At 32.0% G+C, this 24,499-nt stretch overlaps 1 protein-coding gene and 1 long non-coding RNA gene across 2 annotated transcripts in view; one reads left to right on the plus strand and one right to left on the minus strand.

Annotated features, from left to right (window-relative positions):
* Nucleotides 1–24,499, plus strand: part of LOC143915323 (uncharacterized) — a 226,791-nt gene that overhangs the window by 137,302 nt on the left and 64,990 nt on the right. The gene's annotated exons all lie outside the window — the stretch shown is intronic.
* LOC143913740 (uncharacterized) overlaps nt 3,628–24,499 on the minus strand; it is a 61,125-nt gene continuing 40,253 nt past the window's right edge. The window contains exons 2-7 of the mRNA XM_077433724.1: nt 18,935–19,091; nt 16,544–17,863; nt 11,622–12,040; nt 5,451–5,536; nt 4,358–4,525; nt 3,628–4,284 (exon numbers count right to left, since the gene is read on the minus strand). Coding sequence (XP_077289850.1) covers nt 4,067–4,284; nt 4,358–4,525; nt 5,451–5,536; nt 11,622–12,040; nt 16,544–17,863; nt 18,935–19,072 — 2,349 coding nt within the window. The 5' untranslated portion in view covers nt 19,073–19,091 and the 3' untranslated portion in view covers nt 3,628–4,066. The remainder of the gene's footprint in view (nt 4,285–4,357; nt 4,526–5,450; nt 5,537–11,621; nt 12,041–16,543; nt 17,864–18,934; nt 19,092–24,499) is intronic.

The following is a 24,499-nucleotide window of genomic DNA, read 5'->3' on the forward strand; positions in this document are numbered from 1 at the left end:
GATGGTTCTAAGTGTTGATTTTCATAGCGGGCAAATATATTAACAGACTGATTTTGCATCCCCCTTTAACCCATTTATTTTTCTTTTCAACTTGAGTGACTACCTGAATCCTAACTAGCATATTCATTCTTAAATTTCACAAATTTTTGTTCATATTTGCATTCAGTAGCCTGTTTTACTATTTAACCTTAGTGGTCCATCCATTGTGTCACACCTCTGTACATACACTAGGGTTTCTGATTTCCCAGACTTTTTCGATTCTCGGGATCCCGGGACAAATGGTGTAAAAAATATTTTTTCAATTTTAATTTTTTTTTAATCAAATTATTTTTATTTTTATATTAAAATTATTTAATAACAAAATATTAAAATTTTTTAAAAATATGTATGTATATCTATTACCTGCAAATTTATTTGAAATAGCTTCTTAAGAATACTAAAATATTTAAATGAGAATCCGAAAACCTATTTCTGGACTAGGCACAAATATTTCAAAGATTTATCCAACAATGGAAAAATCTCTCTTAGTTTCAAAGTTGGTTCAAAAGTTAAAATGGATGAAAATACATTTTTTTTAATTATCCATTTTTGTTTGCATGTATATTTTAATTTCTTTTTTAAAGTCGAGGCTATTTATATTTACGCTATTTTGTAAATTTGTCTCTGATAAGTTCGACGATTTAATTCTTCATTCATCGTCAAACACACAATTGTCTCATCTTCATCAGAATCTAAAAGTGTTTATTCCATTGTGGAATTGTCAAAAAAAGGTGGATACACTAGCTTCATGTTCGTAGGATATACATCCGCCTCCATTATATCATTTAAAGAATGTTTAAATTGAAATATTTTTAGGGGATTCGAAATAAAAAACATCAAAAATTTCGGGAATTTTAGTCCCGCCCCTACCCGGACGGAAACTTTAATACATACATACATACATCCAAATATTAATTTTATAAATCCATATAGTATGTTTGTACAATTGATGTAAGTATATATCGATGGCTAGGTGCACAGATATTGTATGTCCATATTTGAATTTGTATCGAACTTTGATTTTTTATCGAGTTTTAAGTTTGTAGATGCTGGAATATTTCAGATTTTAGCTTTCAAGGTAATTTATGTGGTATACATAAATTACCTTGAAAGGAAATACCTGAATTATACCTGCATCTATGTACTTAAAATTCGATACAATTTCAAAAATGGACATACAATATATGTGCACCAAGGCACCGATATGTAAATATGTGAAAATAGTACATAAATGTGTACTATATAATCTATATATACATATATGTATATGTCACAGTGAAATTATATTTCAAGTGAAAATATATGTTCACTGACGTTTAAGTGAAATCATAACCAGTTACATTTTCAGTGTTGGTTTTATTCATTTAAGATTAGATTGTTAGGGTTGGTATTATTTAAGGGTTAGGATAGGTTAGGTTAAGTAAGGGTTGGCCCTATTAATTTAAGATTGAGTTGTTAGGGTTAAATTTATAGAGTTAAACGTTGTAAATTCATTGTTTGATACATTTTCACTGCTTGAATTGGTGAAAATATATTTTCATTAGTGAAAGTATATTTTCACTTGAAATATGCTTTCACTGTAACATATATATATAGATTATAATATATTTCTAAAAAACCTGTATTTATTTGCTCGGTAATACATGGATGATTTTTTAGTTACTTAATAATACTTGAAACAAGAAGCGGTTCATTTTTACAAGGTTTTATTATTATTATTGTCTTTATAGTACACTACATATTATTGAAAAATTTTCGTAAAAGTTACTAACCACTTATTGGAAAAACTGACAATTTAATTTTTTTCCTTTCTAAAGTAGTTTTTTAAATCAGTTTAATTCTCGCAATTGATAATGGTCATAACTAGACACAGGATAGTCACAGTGCTTTTTCTAGGAATCAGGGCGGTTTAGTTCGATTTACAAAGCTAGAGTCCAAAAAAAAACGTTCGGCGAACCTTTAACAATGCAATGAACAATACACAGCACTCTCTGGGTCCGTTTTTTTCAAGACGGTACCTTGGTTATCCGGCCTTTAGTCATAACACAACAAAAGCACTTAAAATGAATACTATCGATATTGCAAGGAGTTGATGATGATTGGATAAATTTGATCTCATTAGTGGATTAGTGATTGAAATAATAGTATCTTGTAGCTTTGGTATTAATTGGCAATTGATTACAATCACGTCATTGATTCATTGCGCCAGCTTTTCACCATCATAATAAATATTCTTAAAACAAACTTGCGTGTCGACGACGCCATAATTTCTACACGTTTAACAACGACCGGATATCAAACCTATAGGGCTCTGGTTTCGATATAATCAAGTACCGAAAATCACGATTCCCACGGCGGGCCCAATAAAACTAATATATTCTGGGCAAACTAGTTTGTAAAAAGCAAACGTCTCGGGTCAAATCCCGCTACATATGAGTACCAAAGTGAGCATATGCATATACATATGTATTTATGTATGTACGTATAATACCTTCAGCAAACTGAACCTTTGTCTGGCCCTTTTTGACTTTTATTTAATACACGAGTCCGTCGACCCTTTTATGTCAGTCAGACTTGGTCCAAAAGCTCGCAATAAAACAACAACGTGTCACTTTTCACACTGCAGAGCTTTTAACCAATGCAACATTTCACACTTCACACACGCTGAGAGAGAGAGAGAGAGAGAGAGAAATAGAGGTGACCCGTCTTTGGACACCCTGGTGCCCTCTCAGACTCGTTTTTGATGTGGTTTTCGAAAAATTTAATGTGTTCGGCTATCGTGCTCGCTTGTCAAATTTCGACTCTGTGAAGTCAATCCAATGAGATGCTGTTTCCATTGGGTTGCAGTTGAGTTGTGTACCGGAGGTTCTCTTATTCGGGCAGCGACCTGGATTAGGTTAATAGCGTTACCTCGTGACCTAAAGATTCGAAAATGTAATAAAAGATCTGTGTATTCGTTGTGTAGCTTTTGGTATCAAGGCATTGATGTTTATCGTAGGATCAATTGTTCGCGAAATGAGATGTTTCGTGATTGAGAATTTAGTGACTTGCGCGAGATCGCTTTTTGCGGTTCATACCGAACCATATGTAGGTGTGTACGTTGTAAATATATGTACATACAAATACAAAGTATGAAGTGATGAAGTTTTGTAACTTCTGAAATTTTTACAAGGTTTATCTTAGTTTTACTTTTCGATTGTTTTGGACAAACCTCTTAAAACTCTTCCTATCGCTTTAAAACTCTTCCTATCATTTTGCGAGGTTTGACCCCGATAGAGATTTCAATTGTTTCTGATTGGTCGATTGTAAAATATAATTTTCGTAGACATGTTTAAAGATTCGAAAATTTTGAAGAGGTTGGCTCTTTACCAAGAGCCCGTAGCTTTGTTTGTTTGACTTTCCATCCCCCACTCTATTTGTCATATTTTAATTGTTTAAAACCCTAAAGCTTTTTCACACGATATCACGATTACCTGGATTTTCCTCTTTCACAGACATCTCTGTAGTGTAATCTCGTATGTATGTATATTGTTATGTATGTACATTGTAATGTATATATATTGTAATAAATAAATAAATAAATTTATAATTATGTAATTCAAAGTCATTATAAAAAATACATTTTATTAGTAAAAAAGTTATAAAATATGGGTATACAACATAAAAGTCAGTTGATTCATAAATAAAAGTATTGTACATTATAATAAAAATATTTTCTTTAAAAGAGAATGTGTTTTTGTATTATTTCAGTATATTTTAATTATTGGGTAGTTTGTTTTTAAAACGTGAACAATTTTAAACTAGAATTTTTAATCGCAACGTATCACAGATAGAACAAGTCAATAATTTAACATTTTAATCACTCAACGACTCCAATAATTTGCGTGCGCTTTTAAAATACATACATACGTATATTCGTTTATGAATAAAATAAATACTTATTAATTTAGTCATGGCTTAGAAACTTCTATCTATATTTACATGTACGCCATTAAAAGATGCATACGATTAATAAAATTATCGAGAATCATAATGTTTCGTTGACTTTCAACAACGAGTCGTCCGAAGTCGGAGTCGCCGAACATTTCTTCATGTGAGTCCTCATATTGCTGCTTTGACTAAAGGTGAGGCCACACTTGGCACACGCATATGGCTTGTCCCCGGTATGGTAGTTGAGATGTGTCTTCAGATGATGTTTCTTGGTGAATGATTTGGGACACAGGTTGCAAGAGAACGGCTTGACGCCTGAAATTTTTTTTAATGTTTCACTTTCTCACTTTTATCGGTTTTGTTTTTTTAATTTCATTTATTTTTTTACCTGAGTGTAATCTCATGTGTAGCGTCATGTTGGATCTATCTGCGAAGCGTTTTCCACATGAGCTGCAAGCGTAGGGTTTTTCTCCACTGTGGGTACGTGCGTGTTGCTTCAGGAGCATTTTCCTGGAAAATGCCTTTCCACAAGCTTCGCATTGATGCGGCTTTACTCCTAGAATGTTAATATAAAATTAATTTGGAATCTACTAATATATATCAACATGTTTTATATGGTGCTATATATATTCTTTTAACTTATTGTCTTATATATGTATATATATATATATATATATATATATATATATATATATATATATATATATATATATATATGTATATATATAATCCGAACCGAAATAAAGGGCCGACAATTCTAGACAAATGACCCAGAGGCCAATCTATGTAGTTTACTGTGAATTTATAGAGTTGATTATCGTTTTCTCTATTCGAAATATGTATTCGGTAAATTATATTAGATTTATATCTAAAGTAAATTCTCATACATACATATGTACATATTATGTCTTTTATATGTACATATGTATGTATGTACATATAAACATACTAATCAACAGTTAACTGCTCTGAGATATACATATGTATGTGTAATCATCTAAAAATTATTTTTGAATATTTTCAATTCGGCACAATTTATTTTACTAACACACTCAATATTTTATATGACTTTATCTAATAGAACGATTGTTCAATACAACTTAATTGATCTATTATGTATTATTAATCCTGCTATTGACATCAACTTTAAATTTAATTGGAAAACGAATTTAAAAAAACCTTCATATATGTAGGCAAAATACGTAAAGTAGGCAGTAATTTTTTTTACAAATTTCGCAGCTTCATACATACATATGTACATTGTAACTTTACGGGCGTTCAAAACCGACACCTCTGCATGCACAATAGATGAAATGCAATTTAGTTACAGAAAATTTATGGACTTCAGAACGTGACCCGACCGCAAAACGGATTTTATTCTCAATATATGTACATATGTATGTATGTATGTGCTCTTAGTATATGACTAAAAGCCTGTTAGTATTTTTTCGAGCATATAGTGAATTATGAGCATTTCTCACCTGTGTGTATTCTCACGTGCATGTTGTATGCCACTCTTTGGTTGAAGGACTTGGGACAATGTGGACACTGGTACTCCTTGCGGTTCCTAAGTACAGTTAGAAATTCGATATTAGTATACCTACATATGTATATACACGGTATGAGTGGAAAATCGCCCTACATAGAATCGAATTAAAGATGTGTCAAATAGTAATTGCATTCTATTCGTTATCGTTTATCTGGTATCTTAATTTGTTTCGGCGGTCTGCGTAACCGCAACACGGTTTCGGTTACACGCAGATTAATTGACGTTTTAAAATGTGTATTTCTATATTGACGTGATTAATTATTAAAGCATACTATCTGTATGAAAGTTAAACAGTTATTGCTGTCATCTGTTATTTTGGAAAGAAAAATTTGTTTACGTTCGTATGGGTCGTTTCTCATAAATGTTGCATAATATCCGAATGGTTTTGTATGAATTGGAATAATCGAACGGAAATTAGATTCTGGATTGAATTAGCCATTTCAAATTATATGTTAATATTCATAATGAAAATTCTGTCTTCTCTATCTAGATAAATATGTATGTATGTATGTATGTACATATGCTCATATGTTTATTCATATACCTATATTATACTGGCTGAAGCCGCGATACTTAACACTAAAATTAATTAATTAATTAAAGTTAGTAAATATATCAAAATTCAAACTAAATAATTAAAAATTGAAATTAATAATTAAATAATTACTAATTAATTAAATAAATCAAAATCAAAATGAATCGTTTACTAAGCACTTAAAATTAGATACTATTCAGATTTAACTTTATTTCAAATACTTTGAGCCCTAAAATAAATACTATTCACTTTAGTATAAGTGTAAAAATTAAACTTATAAGAACTAATTTTATTACAAAAAACACAAACAAGGCTAAAAATATAGAAAAAGTGGTTATATAGTTACTTTTAATATAATTACTTATATCACAAAAAAAATGAAGTGACAAAATTATACGAAACGAAACAAACACGGTATAAGTAGATATCACAAAAAACTAATTTTAATAGAAATAATATAATCATGGTTAAAGTAGTACTGTTGACTTTGTGTGATTTAGTGATTTTAAAGTGTAAATAAATTAATTCCAGTGATAATAACTTTTCTCATGTGAATGTTGAATGTTTGTTTGTTGAATGCTGGAATAATTTATTTAATTTGGAATACATTTAATTTAAGTTGAATCATTTATTTTTCGTGCGATATATTTGTTATGAGTATACCTTATTTTTACTAAAATGAATATGGTCAAAATTAAAGTTCAATTAATTGGCACCCTTTAAAAAATGTCTGTTGTATGTAATTGGAAATTTGAGAATAATAATAATAATATAGATACATATCATTTAATTAACCACAAATTTTGTTTTTTTTTCAATAATAATTAGTCGGCCTACCGCCTTAAAGCTTGGTGACCTGCCGTTTAATATTCGCCTACGAAATTCTCCATAATGGGAAATGATACTACAGATCCTACGAAAAAGATATCAATAGAAAATCAACTTTATTTCTGAGAGTAGTATTTTGTGAATATTTCGTCCCTATCACTCGACCGATTGTAATACACCGTAAACAGAAGATTTATCGATTGGTAAACAAATCCTTAATCGCCAAAAAACAGACAAATTGTTTTGTACAAGTCCTACATAGCTTTTAACAAATTTTCCTGCTGAAAAATCTCTTCGTCGAGGAATACACTTTAATCAGCTCGCAGTATTGCGTCAAAATTCTGCGAAAAATGTATAAAATTTTGTATTAGTCCCGTACATCGGCCTGATATATGGAACTATATAATTATTAATAAAGTTCACAAAGCAATGATGATTACTATGAAATTAATGAATCTTTTAAAAATGAAAGCTTTGGGATTTTCGATCCCACGATTAAACACAGCGAATGAATCCGCTTCCGGTCTGATATTTTGACATTTTGATTAAGTTTGAATTCAAGTAGGTAATCGGTTTCCGTCAAAAACTCACACATTGCCGTGCCGTTCCATCCGTCGAGATAATTTCGCGTAATTCTGCTGTTTTTTCCCCCCAATTCACCGCACAGGAGTGGTAAATGGCGGTACCGTTGTGGTTCGCAGATTATTACGCGAAAATGATTCACCTCCGTCGGTTTATCTGTCGTGAATCTCGCACGCTCGTTCTCAGCCGCATTTTTCAGCGACATTTTCCGCAAATTGCGCACGCTTAGCGAAACATGTGCGGGCAGAAACGTCAACGAGGAAAAATTACCCGGACGATTAGCGGGAAATGTACGTATTTTCGATTCGCGTGTGATACGAGTAAGAAAGTGAACTGCGCCAAAGTACGAATGCTATGCACCGACATACTTAAATCGGAGACTTTCAAAGTTTGTTTTGCACACAACATTTATATAGCTTTCATTAATGTTATTATGATCCCCTTTAACTAAGTGCAATTGTATGTACATATTACAGTCGTAGTGTATTTTCAGTTGAAATATATTCCAACTAAGCGTTTTAGATTATATACATATAATGTGTTACTCTAGATCTAGATCTATCCCCGATCGTTCTTTTCCTTATCTAGCTGGTAGCTCTGTTTTGAACTGGGTTGGTTCTAATGTTGATCTTGGAGTTGCTTTTCAGAGTGAATCTTAGTTCTCCAATCATATTGTTTCTGTGTTGCTCTGCTTCAAGGATGCTGGGGTTTGTTTTTCGCAATTTCCGACATTTCCATAATCCCATTGTTTTGAGGCTGCTGTACAATGTTCTGGTGAGAAGTATCATGGAGTAGGCCTCTATAATCTAGAGTCCTTCAGCTAAAACTCAATCCAACAAACTTGAGCTTATCCAAAGACGCTTTCTCCGACTTCTTTATAAGGAGAAATGTGGGTTTTATCCATATTTATTTCCTTCAAGATTTGTCATGGGAATGGTCGTCTATACTTCTCTAGAACACGGGAGGAATGTTGCCCTCTACAAGTTTTTGTTAGCTTTATTTAGGGTTTTTATCTCATATCAGTATATTCTGGCGGAGATTGGCCTTCATGCTCCGGAGAGTTTGATCTGGACCCGCCATCGTCCCCTATTTTTATATTCCTCTGGCAAGAAATGAGGCATATCTCAATTCTGCAATTCCTCGTGGCCTCCGTTTCTTAAACTCACTGGATGGTGCCATTGACATTTGTCACATCTATCGTCATTTGCTGCACCACTTCCTCGGTTACGACCAATTGGAACAGTTGAGTTAGTTTGTTAATTTATTTTTCTCTATTTCTTTTCTTCTATTTATGTATTTTTGCTTGTTTTTTCATGTACTTTCTTCGATTCTTAATCTGTTTAGCGCACTCTGCGCTTTGGAGAACTCCATTAGACGAGTGCGCATAGTGATGTATAATAAAAATAAAATAAAATATAAAATATTCGAATACAATTCAACTAGTAAATTATATATCTACAAGCGCAAATACATTTTCACCAATGTGCACCAGTTGAGATATAATAGTTGAGTTTTGACAGCTCTGATTTTGTTTAAATGCTTTAGAATTCAATAATGCGTTAATATTTGCTAGGAATTACGAATAAATGAGTACCGTATAACGGTAACTCTAAGAATGTATTCAAAACAAAAATGTGACTTTTCAACTCATTTTCACGAAAACCTAACCTCTCCATCTTATCTGGTACCAACTTATAGTTGAACTGTATTTTCAGTTGTAGTATATTGTTGCGTAGGGGTGGGTTCAGTATCCAAATAAAAGACCAAAGTCGCTTCACAGCATTTATTCAACGATTCCAGAGGTCTACACAGAACCACTGCTCATTCCAGAAAGATCTTATCTACCGTGTGTACCTTCTTATAAAGGACAAGTTGCACAGCATAGCTTCCTCGATCCATTAATTTGTCTATTGTCTAGGCAAGAAGTCTACCTTGGTGAATCGTGCGCACTCGCCCGGGTCTATGAGAATTCCGGCGTACCCTTTGTTCGGGCATTTACGTTAGCCTAGTCTCGAGTCTCGTTAGCCTAATCCGGGGTCTCTATTGTTCACCCACAAATGTAATTATACAGTGGATACTCTCTCTCATGTTCCCACATTACAATATTTTTACCAGATAGAATATAATTCGCCATATGAATCAACTTAAGTGGGTTAGACGGAATATATTCCAAGTAGTAGAAATATATTACAGCTGAAAATACACTTCAACTATAACGGCAGTTGATTCCAGGTTAGATGGAATATATTCCATCTAATCTACTCAAAAATATATACATACATATATACAACTGGAAGATACACTTACATAACTGTAGCATACATACACATGGCTAGTTTATCGCCATCACTGTTAAAACTCTCTTCAATATGCTTCTATTATTTAATATTCTGGTTGATATTCATTGAACTCCACCCATGCATTTTTTTCGGCGTTATTTCCATACCATTCAAATAGTCTTAAATTGCATGCATAAAATGTATGCCTTTAATTTTTTTCATAGTAAAACATTTTCTTCAATCTCAAATGAATATTTTTTTACAATGTTTACGGTTCTCTATTTGTGAATTCTAGGACGAAATATTATATGAAAAAATTTTAAAACAGATACGATGCATACCGTTCAGTATTCCGTTGTAATGTATGGTTGTGGCAAATTTTTGAATTACGGCAAATCGTTGAGTTGATTGGTAGGTCTACGCGTCCAATCATGATTATTATTATATATACATATTTTCATGACGTTAATAACTTCATTGATGCTCGAAAAAATAATACTAGTCGCAAACATTATGTACATGTTGACGAGTAAAAAGCAATTTTTTGATCTTTGTATATAAGTACGTAAGTTGGGTTAGTATTCTACATATTACTTCTATTACGCTTTTATGGTCGGTAATTCGTATTGAAATGTATTGTTGCTGCGGTGGTGAATGTGTTAATGTGGAATATTATCGTATTTATTGCTCGTGGTCAATTTTGTACCGCACTCAGAAGTGAGTCAAATGTTTTTTATAGTGCTATTGTTCTATGCAGGTGAATATATAATATTATGGACTGATTTGGATATGTGCATGTTTATAATATAAGCTATTGAACATCTAAAGGTGGAAATATTCACACATTACCACCAGTTATTGGAATTTTTGACAACAATCAAGAGCGGCTCTATTCACATTATCATCATGAAGGAAATATTGGAAGGTGAAAATTCACCAAAACGGGGTAAAAAAATTTGCGATAATCTCTTTTCACTTTTCAAGGTAATCATATACCAGCAGCATACATATCAGTGGTTAGCGTGTTATGCTTTCCATTTTGTGGTCACGTGTTCAATCCCTGGCTGTGCTGCTGGCCAGACATTGGATATGTGACTCCAAGGTCGATTGTTTCTCATCAGAGTTTGCCAATTTATCTGAATTTCATTGAAACGGCTCCAACAAATTGGCAACCTTTACCGATTTCTCGCAATTTTCAAGTTTTCAACATCTCAAATTTCGCTGAATCGTATAAAAAATACTGCAAATTTGTCCATAACTGTCTCGCAAATTTTCGAGTTTTTCAGCATATCGAAATTTTACAATTTATATTAAAAAATGCTCCGAAAATGTAAGTTTATCAAAAATGTATTCATAGATGTCTCTATGTTGTTCTGTTAAAATTATTCCATAAATTGTATGTCGATGTTTGTTTGCTCAATAACCAAGAAGATGCATTGGGGTTTACCTGTTAGGCTTTCCTGGTAAATAAAAATAAATAATACATCAAAAACCCATCAAAACATATATAAAAAAAAATTCAGAATCTGCAGCATTTAGATACTGCAGAATCTGCAATATCTGAAGTATTTAGAAAAATCGCATCAAAATTAAATGGCAACACTATTATCATATTAATATATACCAAAAATGTTTCGATACACTCATGTATGAATCTTCAGAAGAATCATACATAGTGATTTCAAAATAAACTAATGCCTTATGTGCATTCACGTGCACAGTGGTTTCGATGTTCAACTATTCAAAATATAGGGGAACTAAGCTAACCGGTTGCTCAACGAATGGAACCATCACTCAAGCGATTAATCACATTCCGAAGCAGAGAATCGACTGACAGACACAATAGAAGCGAAAGGGGATTTGACGTGACGTGACTCACCTATGAATCTTCATGTGGCTGCTGAGGTAGCCCCTGTCGTTGAAGTATTTGCCGCACACGTTGCACGTGGCCGCGAACTCCTTCGTGCCCTTGTGCACCGAAACGTGGTACTTGTAATTGCGAAGCTGCGAAAACGACTTGTCGCACTGGTCGCATCTGTAGCGAGCGCGAGACGCGTGCGAGGCCACGTGCGCGGCCAGGGTTGCGCGCGACGTGAACATCTTCGAGCACGAAGGGCACTTGGTGGCGCACGCGTCATCGTCCTCTTCGGCATCTTCCGGTGGTGTCGTGGTCTTTTGGTCGTTGGCGAACGTGTTGTTGTTGTCGTCGTTTATGGCGCTCTTCGCTGGAGGACTCTCAGTCGCCGGGTCCGAGCTGCTTCCGGTCGTTTCGGTTGGTCGCCACTCGGCTTCCGGTACCTGATGCATGAAATATTTATTCTTAATTTGTTTTGGGTATGTGTGGTGGGTTTGTTTTAGGTCTCAATGTAAATATTCTAAGAATAGGTCTTTCCATTTATTTTATTTTTTACATATATATCTATATGTACATACATACACATACAGTGGTGTAGTGCTAGATAAAAAAACGTAAAGGAGGCTTGTAAAAAAGAACCAAGTCGGTGTTTAATTTTTATAACCCCCCCCCCCCTCTCCGCTTTTTTCCATACAAAAAAAAAGTTTTATCCTAATATTGGTAGTTGAAATATTTATGAAAAAAAAATCAAATAATAATTAACAAAAAACTTGTTGAAATTATGATGTATTTTTTTTATATTTTATAAAAAGTTCCATAATGCACCCTCTTCGACATCTTTGATTTTGCAAAACCCGTGTTTGTGTGTTAACAACAACATTTGCTTTTAGCAATACTAAAACCAAATGTTGTAAAATGTCTCAATGTAAAAAATGAATACATACATACATACATATGTCAAAAAACTCAAATTTGAACATGTGAATTTAGAGATGACTATTCATTTAAGCTGAGTTTCCTCATTTTATCTATCCTCAAGTGCGTATGGTCAATAGTTCAAAGTATGTTTTCTTTCTTAGTTTTGAGTGGTTTTAAATTAAAAAAAAAGTTCATTAAACGTCTTTAAAGTTTTGAATGTGCTCAGATTACTATTCGATTGTGGTCATCGAGTGTTAGAACGAGAATCTGCTCACAATATTTGGAATACAAAATTTTATATGAAATTTTAGTCAAAATATTGTTTGATTGTACTCGAAAAACAATGTTTATATCAATCAAAAGTGCCAGGGCGGCGACCTGGCCCGATCTGGCCCGACTAATAATGCAAATACCTATCGTGGTAAATTTTGAGGTCTGGGGGTTCGATCCCGTGAGCTGACCGATTAAAAATAGTTTATTCTGAGTATAACCTTCAATGCTGCTGGTCAGGCTTGTATATTTGTGACTCCAATTCGATCGTTTCCTATCAGAGTTTATTGTTGAAACGGTTCCTTCAACAAATTGGCAAAAATTATCCTATATTATTGTTGATACGGTTCCTCCATCAAATTGGCAAAAACTGTCCTGTATCACTATGTCACCACTATTTGAATTTCATTTACATATGTACAAATTGAAATCCATGGAAGTCTCGTTAATTTCGATTTTGCAGATAAATTATAACATATCTCTGGATGTATGTATGTATGTTGTTAAAACAGATGGAGTGGTGCATGAATGCAGATTTCGATTTAAATATAACATTTTGCGAAACGAATAATGAAAAATAATTAAGTATGTTTGACGACTCACAATGCGTACCTTCTCTGGCTTTTCGCTGGCATCTGACAACTTAAACGTCACTTTAACCCATTTCATTACTTGCGAAAACGAACGTGAGACGTATAATTTTGACCAGAGTACTTTAGTTCATTTTTACAAGCCACATTATTGACGATGGTAATTTTTGCACGGGTGATTAAAGTGCAAATTGCCCACGGCAAACCCTTCGGCTCGACGCTAATGAGTCAATCATCCGTGAGTTTATGGTCGAGCGAAAATTATGTCGATAGCTTAAAGAATTTTTTTTTGTAATTGTGATATATTTACATCGCGATATTGATGATAATTTTTAAATTACTTGAAATCGTCCAAGCGGATAATTTTTCATAGCATTTTAGGGTTTATTATTATGATTTTAAAATTACAGATCTACTTTCATTTATCAAGATCTAGAATGAGGTCTTTCGACTCATCGAAATATTTGAACCCAAACCTAATCTACAAAACTAGAATGACTATGAAGGCTAGTCTCCCAAAATGTTTTACCTAAAATTTAAAAATTAAGACAATCTATAAAAAACCTAATTAAGAAATCACCAATTCCCTGCGTAAACTTTGATCATGAGTACGGCAAAGTCATCAGTCTGCCATAGCGAGAGGGGGGGCGAAAAGGAAAAAAACGATCAGAATAGTGTGGAATGATAGACGTCACCGTGAACGAAGATGCAGTATTTTCAAACGTGTCTATTACGATTATTTTTCACCATGGTAATGGCGGACATTTCTACTGATATTGATTTACTCGTCTCTTCAAGTATTTAGGGAATTTTCACTCAGAATATTCTGAGTTATGTCTGTCAAACGCCATTCTGAACTATTTTTTTCTCAAAATAACAAATATTTACACAGACTTCTTGAGTACAAATATGGCAAGGGACTCGACACACGAAATGATTCCCTCAGAATAAATACATAAGTGTGGACCGCGCGGAAACAAATAACAAGGCCTTAAAATGTTGCATTCTCGATCGATTGTTCGACAAATCATTCAGAAGATTAAGTTAGGATATTTCTGTTAGTACAAAAATGAAAAATTAAACTCATCACTTCAAGACACATTATTATAATTCAAAAATTTAAAAAAGTGTATATATTTTTTGTTCATACCTAGTCTCCTGTTATAAAAGTCACAGCACGCTACTGGTACATTTGTATATGTATTTGTTAATTTTTCTCGAAAATAATTTTGCCGAAATTTTTTATTTCTCCCATTTCTGCCCTAAAATTACTGTTTCAATTTTATTTCTTCGAATAAACCATTTTGTAATGTAAACGTTCGAAAATAATTCTTAATAATATTTTTTCAATAATTTATACACACGTCTAAGTAACCTTTGGCACAACCGGTTGTTTTTAAATATTCTGAGCTAACAGCCCAACGAACGACCGGTTTTTATCGCGGTCGAAAAGTTGCAATAAAAGCTCTCGGAGATTTGCGAGCTGAATGACGATGCAGTGAAAGCAATTGTATCAAGTGCATGCGAATTTCCGGAATAAACCGTAATACACCACATGTATTATATGGATGTAAATACATAGATATATTATATGCATATGGTGCTTGTTTTTATGAGATTATATCATTTTTTAATTAAATAATATGATACTGCAATAAATATACGTATATCTATACATATACTATTATTTAATTAAAAAATGATATAATCTCATATATTGATTTACTCGTCTCTAAACAAGCACCATATGCATATAATATATTATTATATTATATTATATTATTATGCATATAAAATATTAATAATAATATTGCGTCCGAATATGACACCGTTTTCATTTATACATTTTTCAAGATTTAAATGCCATTTAATGTGTATATCGATACATATTAAATGATACCTATTTTATAAATCGGAAGCAATACGTGTCGTACTGCGGCAGAGTTTTGAATACCCTACCCTTTCTGGTGTCCCTCAGGGTTCTAATATGGGTCCCCTGCTCTTCAACATATTTATTAATGATATTTCTAGTAAGTAATTTAAGTAATTGATCATTCTGAATTTTTATTGTTTGGTGACGATCTCAAATTATTCAAATCTATTGGTGCCCATTGCGATTTGGCTGACCTTCAATAGGATTTGGTCGCGATTTCGAATTGGTCAACGATGAACTTGTTACCGTTTAACATCGAGAAATGCTGCTTTCGTAGCTTCACCGGATCGAGAAACCAATTTTATTATTCTTACCAATTAAATGGAATTGGGCTAAATTCGGTTGCGAGTTTCAGTGATCTGGGAATATTGTTCTGCGCGAATCTTGATTTTGAACGGCATTGATATTATTTGCTCGAGAGCTCTTAAAATCTTAAAATGTTGGGTTTCATAATTCGTGCTAGTTAATCTTTCCAGAGTGCCTTAGTACTCCGCATACTTTATAATTCGCTAGTACGAAGAATTCTCGAGTTCTCATCCATTATCTGGAGGTCTAGTGATAGGATCCATTATTTGAGAATCGAGAGAGTGCAGGAAAGGTTTCTCAGATATGCTTACTTGGTTCTAGGTTATAATTCCCTTGAGTCGCGGCGTACAGTATATCTGGGAAAGCATTTTTATAAATTATTGCTTGGATTGGTGTGCAATCCTCAAATTCTTACTGAATTGAAATTCAATGTTCCCAGCAAACTCCGAAATACTAGATACCGAGATTTATTCTCCTCACTTGAGGCACGTACTGATTTAATGGTTACCAGGGGCATCAAGCTCCTCAAACGGATTTCTATTGGGTTGGATTTGTGCAATCTAAAATATATTGATCTGGTTGAGGGATTGTTTAGTTTGGGATCGTAGCATTTTATATTTTAGCATTTTTATAATTTTATATTTGTGTAGCCATAGTGACGACTTAGGGCTAATATGTAAAGTCACTATGGCGAAATTGTATGAAAAATAAATAAATAAATATGTGCAAACTTGTCCTCGTTGTTGAATATTTACAGCTATCTTGATAAATATGTACATATATACGTTGTATATGTACATACATATATGTGAGTGCATATGTGTAACTACACGTGCTTAAAATGTCGTGCGTTTCATCTTAACGATGAAAGTATACGAGGGCAATTTAAGGTTATGGTTGCAATCTTATTTTTTATTAATTGAGCTCACCTGGTTTACGCTGTCCTTGGAAGTATCTTCGGAACTTTCCTCGTACCGTTTTGTTCTGCGACGGTAAAAAATTGGTCCTTTCCCGAGCCACGGACTGTCCAGAACTTTATTTTGCGGAGTGTTTCTGCTGGTTCTCACGTCTCGTTTCTCCTCGACGGTTCTAATGATTGTTTGCAGATCATTGTGAACGGAAGCGCTTTGTTGGTGTAAAAAATTTGATCGATTCCTATACTCGTCTCGCACGAATTGCTTACTAGATTCGTTGTCGTTTTCGTTTGAACTGGCTGATGATGAAAAATCTTTAGAATGCGCCGGAATATTGTTGACCGGTTCGAATGCGCTGTTTCGTTTCCGATTTCGATTGATCGAGGACAAATCCAATATATCAGATGTTTGTTTTATCTTTTGGCGGTATAGATTCGACGATAAACGATCTATCGGCATCAAGGAAGGTATCGGCTTAACAAGCTTTTCATTCCTTAAAAAGGAAGTCATTGTATATATACCGCTTTCTTGATGATGATGATGATGATGTCGAACTGGATAATTAGCACTTAGCGGAGGACTTGATTGATTTGTCAGATTCAATATGGAACAGTCTTCTCTTGGTATTTTATGCATTGATTGTAAAATACTCGAGTTTGTCAAATTCGACAGCGTTCCATTCGTACGATTATTCATATGTATATCGTCTCTTACTTTCAACTTATCTGTATCAAAATTGTGATCGTTTGTATTGAGCGATATCGTTTTATGGTTGTAATCTAATGCATTTTGTATAACTGTCGATTTTGTATTATTTCCATGTATACTATCGTTCAATACACTTTTCTGTAGGAAAAGTTTCTCTCTGTCTACTATCAAGCTTTCTATATATGCTTTATTGTAATTTAAACCTAATGAACTGTTCGTTTTGGTCAAATTGTTATATAAATTGTTTTTACTACTACTATTTTTAGCTGCATTGCTATTTTCTATAAACGATTCCAAATTTAAATATCTGCTTTCGTCGATTTTAGTCGCATCTATGGTGTTTTTTTCCTTTTGTTTTATATTGGAAATAATCGTATCGTCCGATATGTCCGACTTGATAATAATGTCTCGGTCTTTCGTCGGTCCATTCATGCCCTTTACGTCTGTTATGTCCACGTGAACTTTCAAAGCTTGAGAGAGTGATAAAAAGTCTTCCACGTGTTCAGGTAAAACGCTGACTTCTCCGCTATATATGTATTGTAGCAAAGCTTCCACTATGTGATAGGAAAAATCGGCAAATACTATCGTTGTGGGAATATCGTCGCTCGGTCTCGATAGTAGGAGTGCCTGTTGATTAAAAATAACATACAAATTATGAAAATTATAATAAATGTTAAAAATTGCATTAGAAAGAACTATGTAGCTGTATTTATTTTATGTTTGCATGAACATAGATTCATTTTGTATATTTTTTTTTTATAATTTCGTTTAAAACTTTTCAACCCTAAAAACTAAAAATATATCTATGGATGACTTTATATTAAAAAAAAATCAATATATTACAAATAACCATCGATCTAATTGAAGTATTTAAAATCATAAATAACCATTACAATTGTTTTATGATAAACCGTCTTACGTTTAACAACAACATTTAACTGAGAGATCATTACACTCAAGCTCCAACAAGACATTAACTTCAAAATAATTAGAGAATCATTCTTTTCAATTAGAGTGGTTTAAATTTGGAATAGTTTATCAAGGAATTGGTAACTTTTAGTAACTTAAACCTTTTTAAAAAAAACTTGATGAATTCCTTCAAATTAATCGGGTTTTGTAGTTCTTCCTTTTTATAAAGTCAATCTTTTTTTTGTTTTATTTTCATCTATTTTGAGTGACTGATATTTTCTTTGTTGGTTCTTATTTTCATTTTATTTTTTTTTATTTTTTTCAATGTCTAATTTAATATTTGATTTCTGTACTTATCTGCACTTGATTTCTGTACTGTCTTATTATCAAACCCCTTGGGTCCATCGGCTTTGCTATTATTCCCAAGTATTCTTAAATAAATAAATATTGTTTTACTTTGAACATATGTGTGTATTATGTATTATAGCCGCCTTACAATATTGAACTTTTATTTAGTCAAGATTTTATATTTTACAAGAACTTAAGTGCGGTCAAAACAGAAGATGAAATACGTGATCGCACTCACGGTTATGAATACTGTCAATGTCCCAGAATTGAACTACATATGTACATACATATGTAGGTAGAGAACAGGTTTACGTCGACATTATATATTGCTACCCAATATGGGTTTCAAAAATGTCAAAAATATAAATAAAATGACTATAAAATTATTTTAACATATAAATATAAACTTCTTTATTTCATTGAAAATAAAATTAAACTCACCCTTATGAAAGGACTGGCAGTAGACAAGACCAATCTGTGAGCCCAAAAGTGTCTTCCACCACACAGTATGCTAACATCGCACCATCTTCGCGACAATACTGCCTCTGAAAGCCATCTTCCAATGACCATTTCTTCCATCTCTATCAAAAGATCACATCTGTGGACGATAAAAAAAATAGTTATAAATAGTGCTCATTCATTTTGAATACATCGATTATTGTTGGATAAATCTTTTGTGCAAAATCAAATTGAGAATTTCATACAGCGAATATAAGAGTTACTGGCAGTGTGCATAGTCTATAAATATTCAAATTTGCACAATTGATTTGCGATTGTATTGATTGAAGAAGTAAATTTACTACACGAAATTTCCTGATTATATTTTTCATTAAAACAGCAGCATAGATCAATGGTGAGCGTGTAATGCTTTCAATTGTGTGGTCACAGTTTCAATCCCTGATCAGACCTTGGATATGTGAGACCAAAGTCGATCGTTTCTTATCATAGTTTGCCAATTTATCTGATTTCATTAAAACGGTTCCAACAAATTGTTAATCCTGTCCCATTTATGGCAAAATTTGAGTTTACAGCATTTTGAATTCGCTGATTTACAAAATGCTACAAAATTTGCCCAATGATACCTATATGGTTGTTAATCGATCTTTGTGATTGGCCTTAAGTAATTATTTTAATACTTACATATGTAGAATGTTTAACCATAGATGTCGTGTAAAATAAAATAGAATATCTAATTTGAAAATATATATTGGATGTATACCTACATATTTGAGACTATTGTTATCAATATTATCATATAGAATACTGCGTATATAATATAATGGATATACTTTATACTATATGTACTTTAACATTAGTACGTACCTGCGTGTATATTGTTGCAAATTTCAGGATTAAAGTTGGACTTTCTTAGTAACAGATCTACTCGAATCGTTTTAAATGTAAAAAAATTGATCGATTTCTATACAAGCTGCGTAATGGTGCCAACATTTTAGTTTTTCGACAATCATCTCAACGGTCAATGGTGGTTCCAATGCTCTGTGGACATTTGCGGTCTATCGATCGTTCGCCAAATACGTGCTTTTACGTCTTATTTGCCGACAACGACACGGCACATACCCAGCATTAACTAACGGTAATGAGAATGGGAATATATTAGCGAAAAATTATATTTAATCCCAATTTGCACTTTTAAGCTCATTCGTACCGTTACAATATAACGAATCGATTCTGAATGACTCGTTAGGGTTTGATTGATGTGCCGTTTTTTCCGTATACAATTCGTAAATCATAAATGTACACACGGGCGTGCTGATGTATGTAGTAATAAATGGCTTTGATATTTTATTATAAATTTCATGAGCGTAGGCAATATAAAAAGAATTTGCTGTGTGTATCAGAGCTCGGGTCGAAATCAATCGAATATTTCAACGATATCTATACAACTCTCGTTACGATATGTTATGATAATTTTCGTAAAAGTAACTTTAACAAATTTGAAGATTATTTACCTTTTTGTAATTCACGTAGAAAAGTTTGGGTCAGTCTCAAAACATCGTTTTTTAATCGTGTGAAAATATACACCCGCTATTTGGAAAACAAAGACTAGAATGCGTACTTATATTAGTTTTAATAATTATTATTGTAGGTCAAAAAATCCGCTAAGTCACCTAGTTTTTATAATAACATTAACTTCGACTTATATACGATAAAATATATGTATATAGTAATTTTGACGATTCTGGAAAAGTCTATTACATATGTATATACGGTTGTATATCAACAGTTTCATTATATTTTTCTTTTACATAGATAGTCATGTAACTAACTGACCTTTGACTCCTAGGAGTTTAGAAGCTAAAATCACAGTAAGACAGTAAACATTATACAGTACATTCATACATACAAATGCATACTTTTGTATAACATATTCGAACGTTTCATGGCAATGTCATATTTATCATCGACAGTAGTCGGTACTTTATGCGTAAATATAAATTCAATGCCCCATTCGTGTATGCCTTTTGATGTATCGTATCTAAAGAGCTATGCGTAATTAGACATCGGAAAATCTTTGATGTACATATGTCTTCGTATTTTCTACGTATATAATATGTACATACATACATACATACTACATACATATACATTTTAGTCGTAAATGGCGACTGTCATACGCGCGCCAACGTTCACTTTTCAAAGTCCCCCTTTGGCGAAAGAATTTATTGAGGATATCGTCGACAGAGAGGCATCCTCGATGGACCTCCTGGTCGAAGATTGTGCAGCCTAATTTGCATCAGAAGTGAAGTGCGGGTGCAGGATGCATTGGAATGCAAACTGCGTACAATACAGCGTAGCGCAGCATGCCACGACCATTGTTTCATTCATAAAACGTTACTTATTCGCTCGGAATATTCATAAATCGCATGCAGAATCATCGTTGTAAGTTACTAGTATAATTTACGTTAAATATGACGGAATGCTATGACCATCAGTTGTGAATCTTTCAAATGTCGAAATATTGAACTAATAAATTGATAATTAGTTTTTTTTATTAATTTTTGAAAAAATTAAGTTTATTCATATTATTCGATTTTGATTTTTAAATATATACTTGGGAAAAGCGACATAGTCGATGGATACAAGAATTTTATTAATACATAAAGTTATATAAGAATACAAATATCTAATAAGATAAAATAAAATAAAAAAAGTCAAATGCAAAGAATACTGAAAAAAATATAAAGAACTCAAAATAGGGGAAAACAAAAAAATAAACTGAAATAAGGCAGAACTATAAAAACCCATTCATTTTAAGTAAATCACCAATTTTTTTTAAAACGGTTGAAGTTATTAGAAGTCACTAATTCATTGGATAGAATATTCCAAATGTAAGACAACTCTTATTGAAAAGACGGATTCCTTAATAATTTTTAAGTTAATATCTTGTTGAAGTCTGAGAGTATGATCTTTGATGGGTGTTATTGTTAAATATAAGGAGGTTATTCATAAGAAAATTTTATTGGTTATTTATAATTTTATAGACTTCAATTAGATCACCATATTCTTTTCATTTTTATCGTCTCCAAAGTGGAAAGACTCATTCTTTTCAATCCTATATTATATGAAAGTGGTTTAAATTACGAAGGCATTTTCTAAAATGAGGATTCCAAATGGAATAAACAAATTCTAAAAAATTATTAGACAACTGATATAATAATTTTTTTATAAATTTTGGTCAAAAGCTTGGCATTGACACGTTAAAAACACGTTCAATAAGAAAAACAACTTTTAATGATAGAAAGTACATGTATGAATTTATATTGATTAAAATATTTAAGATCCTATATGAAAACAATAAAATATCACAGAATATATTTACACAATGGTGTGAATTTTTGTTCCACGAAAGGTTTTTCCGTGATTTGAATATTCAAATTTTTATATTTATTTATGTTTAATACATATATTCTTTTTGAGTCACACTTTGATGTAATCGCTTTAAAGAAGGGTTTATAACTGACAAAATAAATATTGCATTACGGTATAAAAAATAAAACTTATATTAAACATAAATATTCTGTACATAAAGCAATAAATGCGTAATTTGTCCGTATGTGTGAATTGATGACTGAAAGGAAAAATGAAACAAGTTCACACACAACACATATATGTACATACATATATATGTACTTATGTCCATGTAATATAAAAGGTATAATATATTTATGTTGTCTACGTATGATTCACAAATCTAGAAAATTACCGTTAAGTTTACTTATTATTTGCATATTTTTTTCCGATGAAAATTTCACATTGCATATTTAGGCGTGTTTGTTTAGGCATAATAAACGTACTGTTTACTCTTAAATATGTATGTCAAATTTGATTTAAGAAAAAATTAGCATTAGCATAAAAAATCTTGAATGGAATCAGTTGCGATTTACTGTTATTTTAAGTTAGGTGTATAAAACAATGATAGGTCGACGAAACAATCTATAATAAATAATACATAAGAAACGATCCTACGTGACGATTTGCAACTGTACGCATCCGAGTGCTATACAAATTGTTAGAATTTTGCGGTTCTGGTAAAATTATACGTAATTCGAATACAATTGATAGATCCGTATACAATATTGCCTTTAGGTCATCGACTTTAGATAGTCTTTAATTAATATTATGTATTAGATGTATTATGAACATTTATAAGGATTGTAAATAGGTTTTTGAGCTCTTTTTCCTATTATGCTTTAGATTAACATTAGAATAATATAATACTGTAATTACTTACCAAATTAAATTAAAATTGTAAAATAGAAAATGATCAGTAGATCAGTAGCTATTAAAATAGATATAAGATGTATTGTGAACATAATTTCGTAATAATAAAAAGCATTTAAAAATCAAAAAAAAAAATACAATATTGACGGCACTGTACAGTTAGTGACAATTTGTGGAGATACTCGTTTTATATAAGCTTTATGGTTTATATTTTATGTTTATATGTATATTATTATGTCGTGATAATAACAGCTTTTGCGCGAAAAATACGAGGGATACTTTGATTTAATCGGAAGCGATTTTTTTCAATGGTTTTACAGGGCTAATTAGCGGTTGTTGATGGGTTTTATCGTTTTTTTTCACTTGACGCAAAAGTTTATGTAGTTCTCAACCATTTTGTAAAAGATAAATAAATAATGTACATGTACATATGTATTATGTATACGTATTTTATTTTATTTTATTTTATTTTATTTTATTAATTGAAAAATCAACAGACAGGATGTACAGAGATAGGTATAAAAAAAAACAAAAAGTAAATAAATAATATATGTAACATCCGAGTCCAATAATAGATTTTTACAAAAATGAAAAAGATAAATATAAGGAAAACAAATTAAAAAGTAAAGAATAAAGGCATGACAAAATATGTAGTACATTGCATAATTAAACTATAGTATTAAAATATTTGGAAAAGGTTATAAGATAGAATATAAGAAGAAATTGAAATTTACAAATATAAAAAACAAATGAAAAAGGTAAATACAAAATAAACAAATGAAAAGGAAAAGAATGAAAGCTATAATATGATTAAATAGCACATTACATAACTAAACTAAAGTATAAAAATAATGGAAATATTGAAAAAATAGAATAGGAGAAAAAATGAATCAATCGGTCAAGATTCTCTTGATGTTAGACCTGAATTGATGTAGGGAAATACCAAACAGATCAACCTCATTCAGCTCTCCGTTAAACATACGATAAACGCGCTGCAGATAAAAATATTTTTGGGAATTAGTATTGAAAGGATCAAGTGAAAAGAGTGCAACGCGTCTAGAGTATCGAACTGGGATTCTGAAATTAACCTTATTCAGTAAATCAGAACAATCAAGAAAACCATTTATGAGCTTAAAGAAGAATATAGCATCAGAATGTCGTCGCCTGACAGAAAGATTGTTAAAAGAAAGGATTTTTAAAATGTCGGAAACAGTAGAATGGGTATAGGTAGGAAAAAGGTAGCGTAAGGATTTAATAAATTTA

The sequence above is a fragment of the Arctopsyche grandis genome, chromosome 1 (genome assembly GCF_051622035.1).
Source record: "Arctopsyche grandis isolate Sample6627 chromosome 1, ASM5162203v2, whole genome shotgun sequence".
Classification (NCBI taxonomy): domain Eukaryota; kingdom Metazoa; phylum Arthropoda; class Insecta; order Trichoptera; family Hydropsychidae; genus Arctopsyche; species Arctopsyche grandis.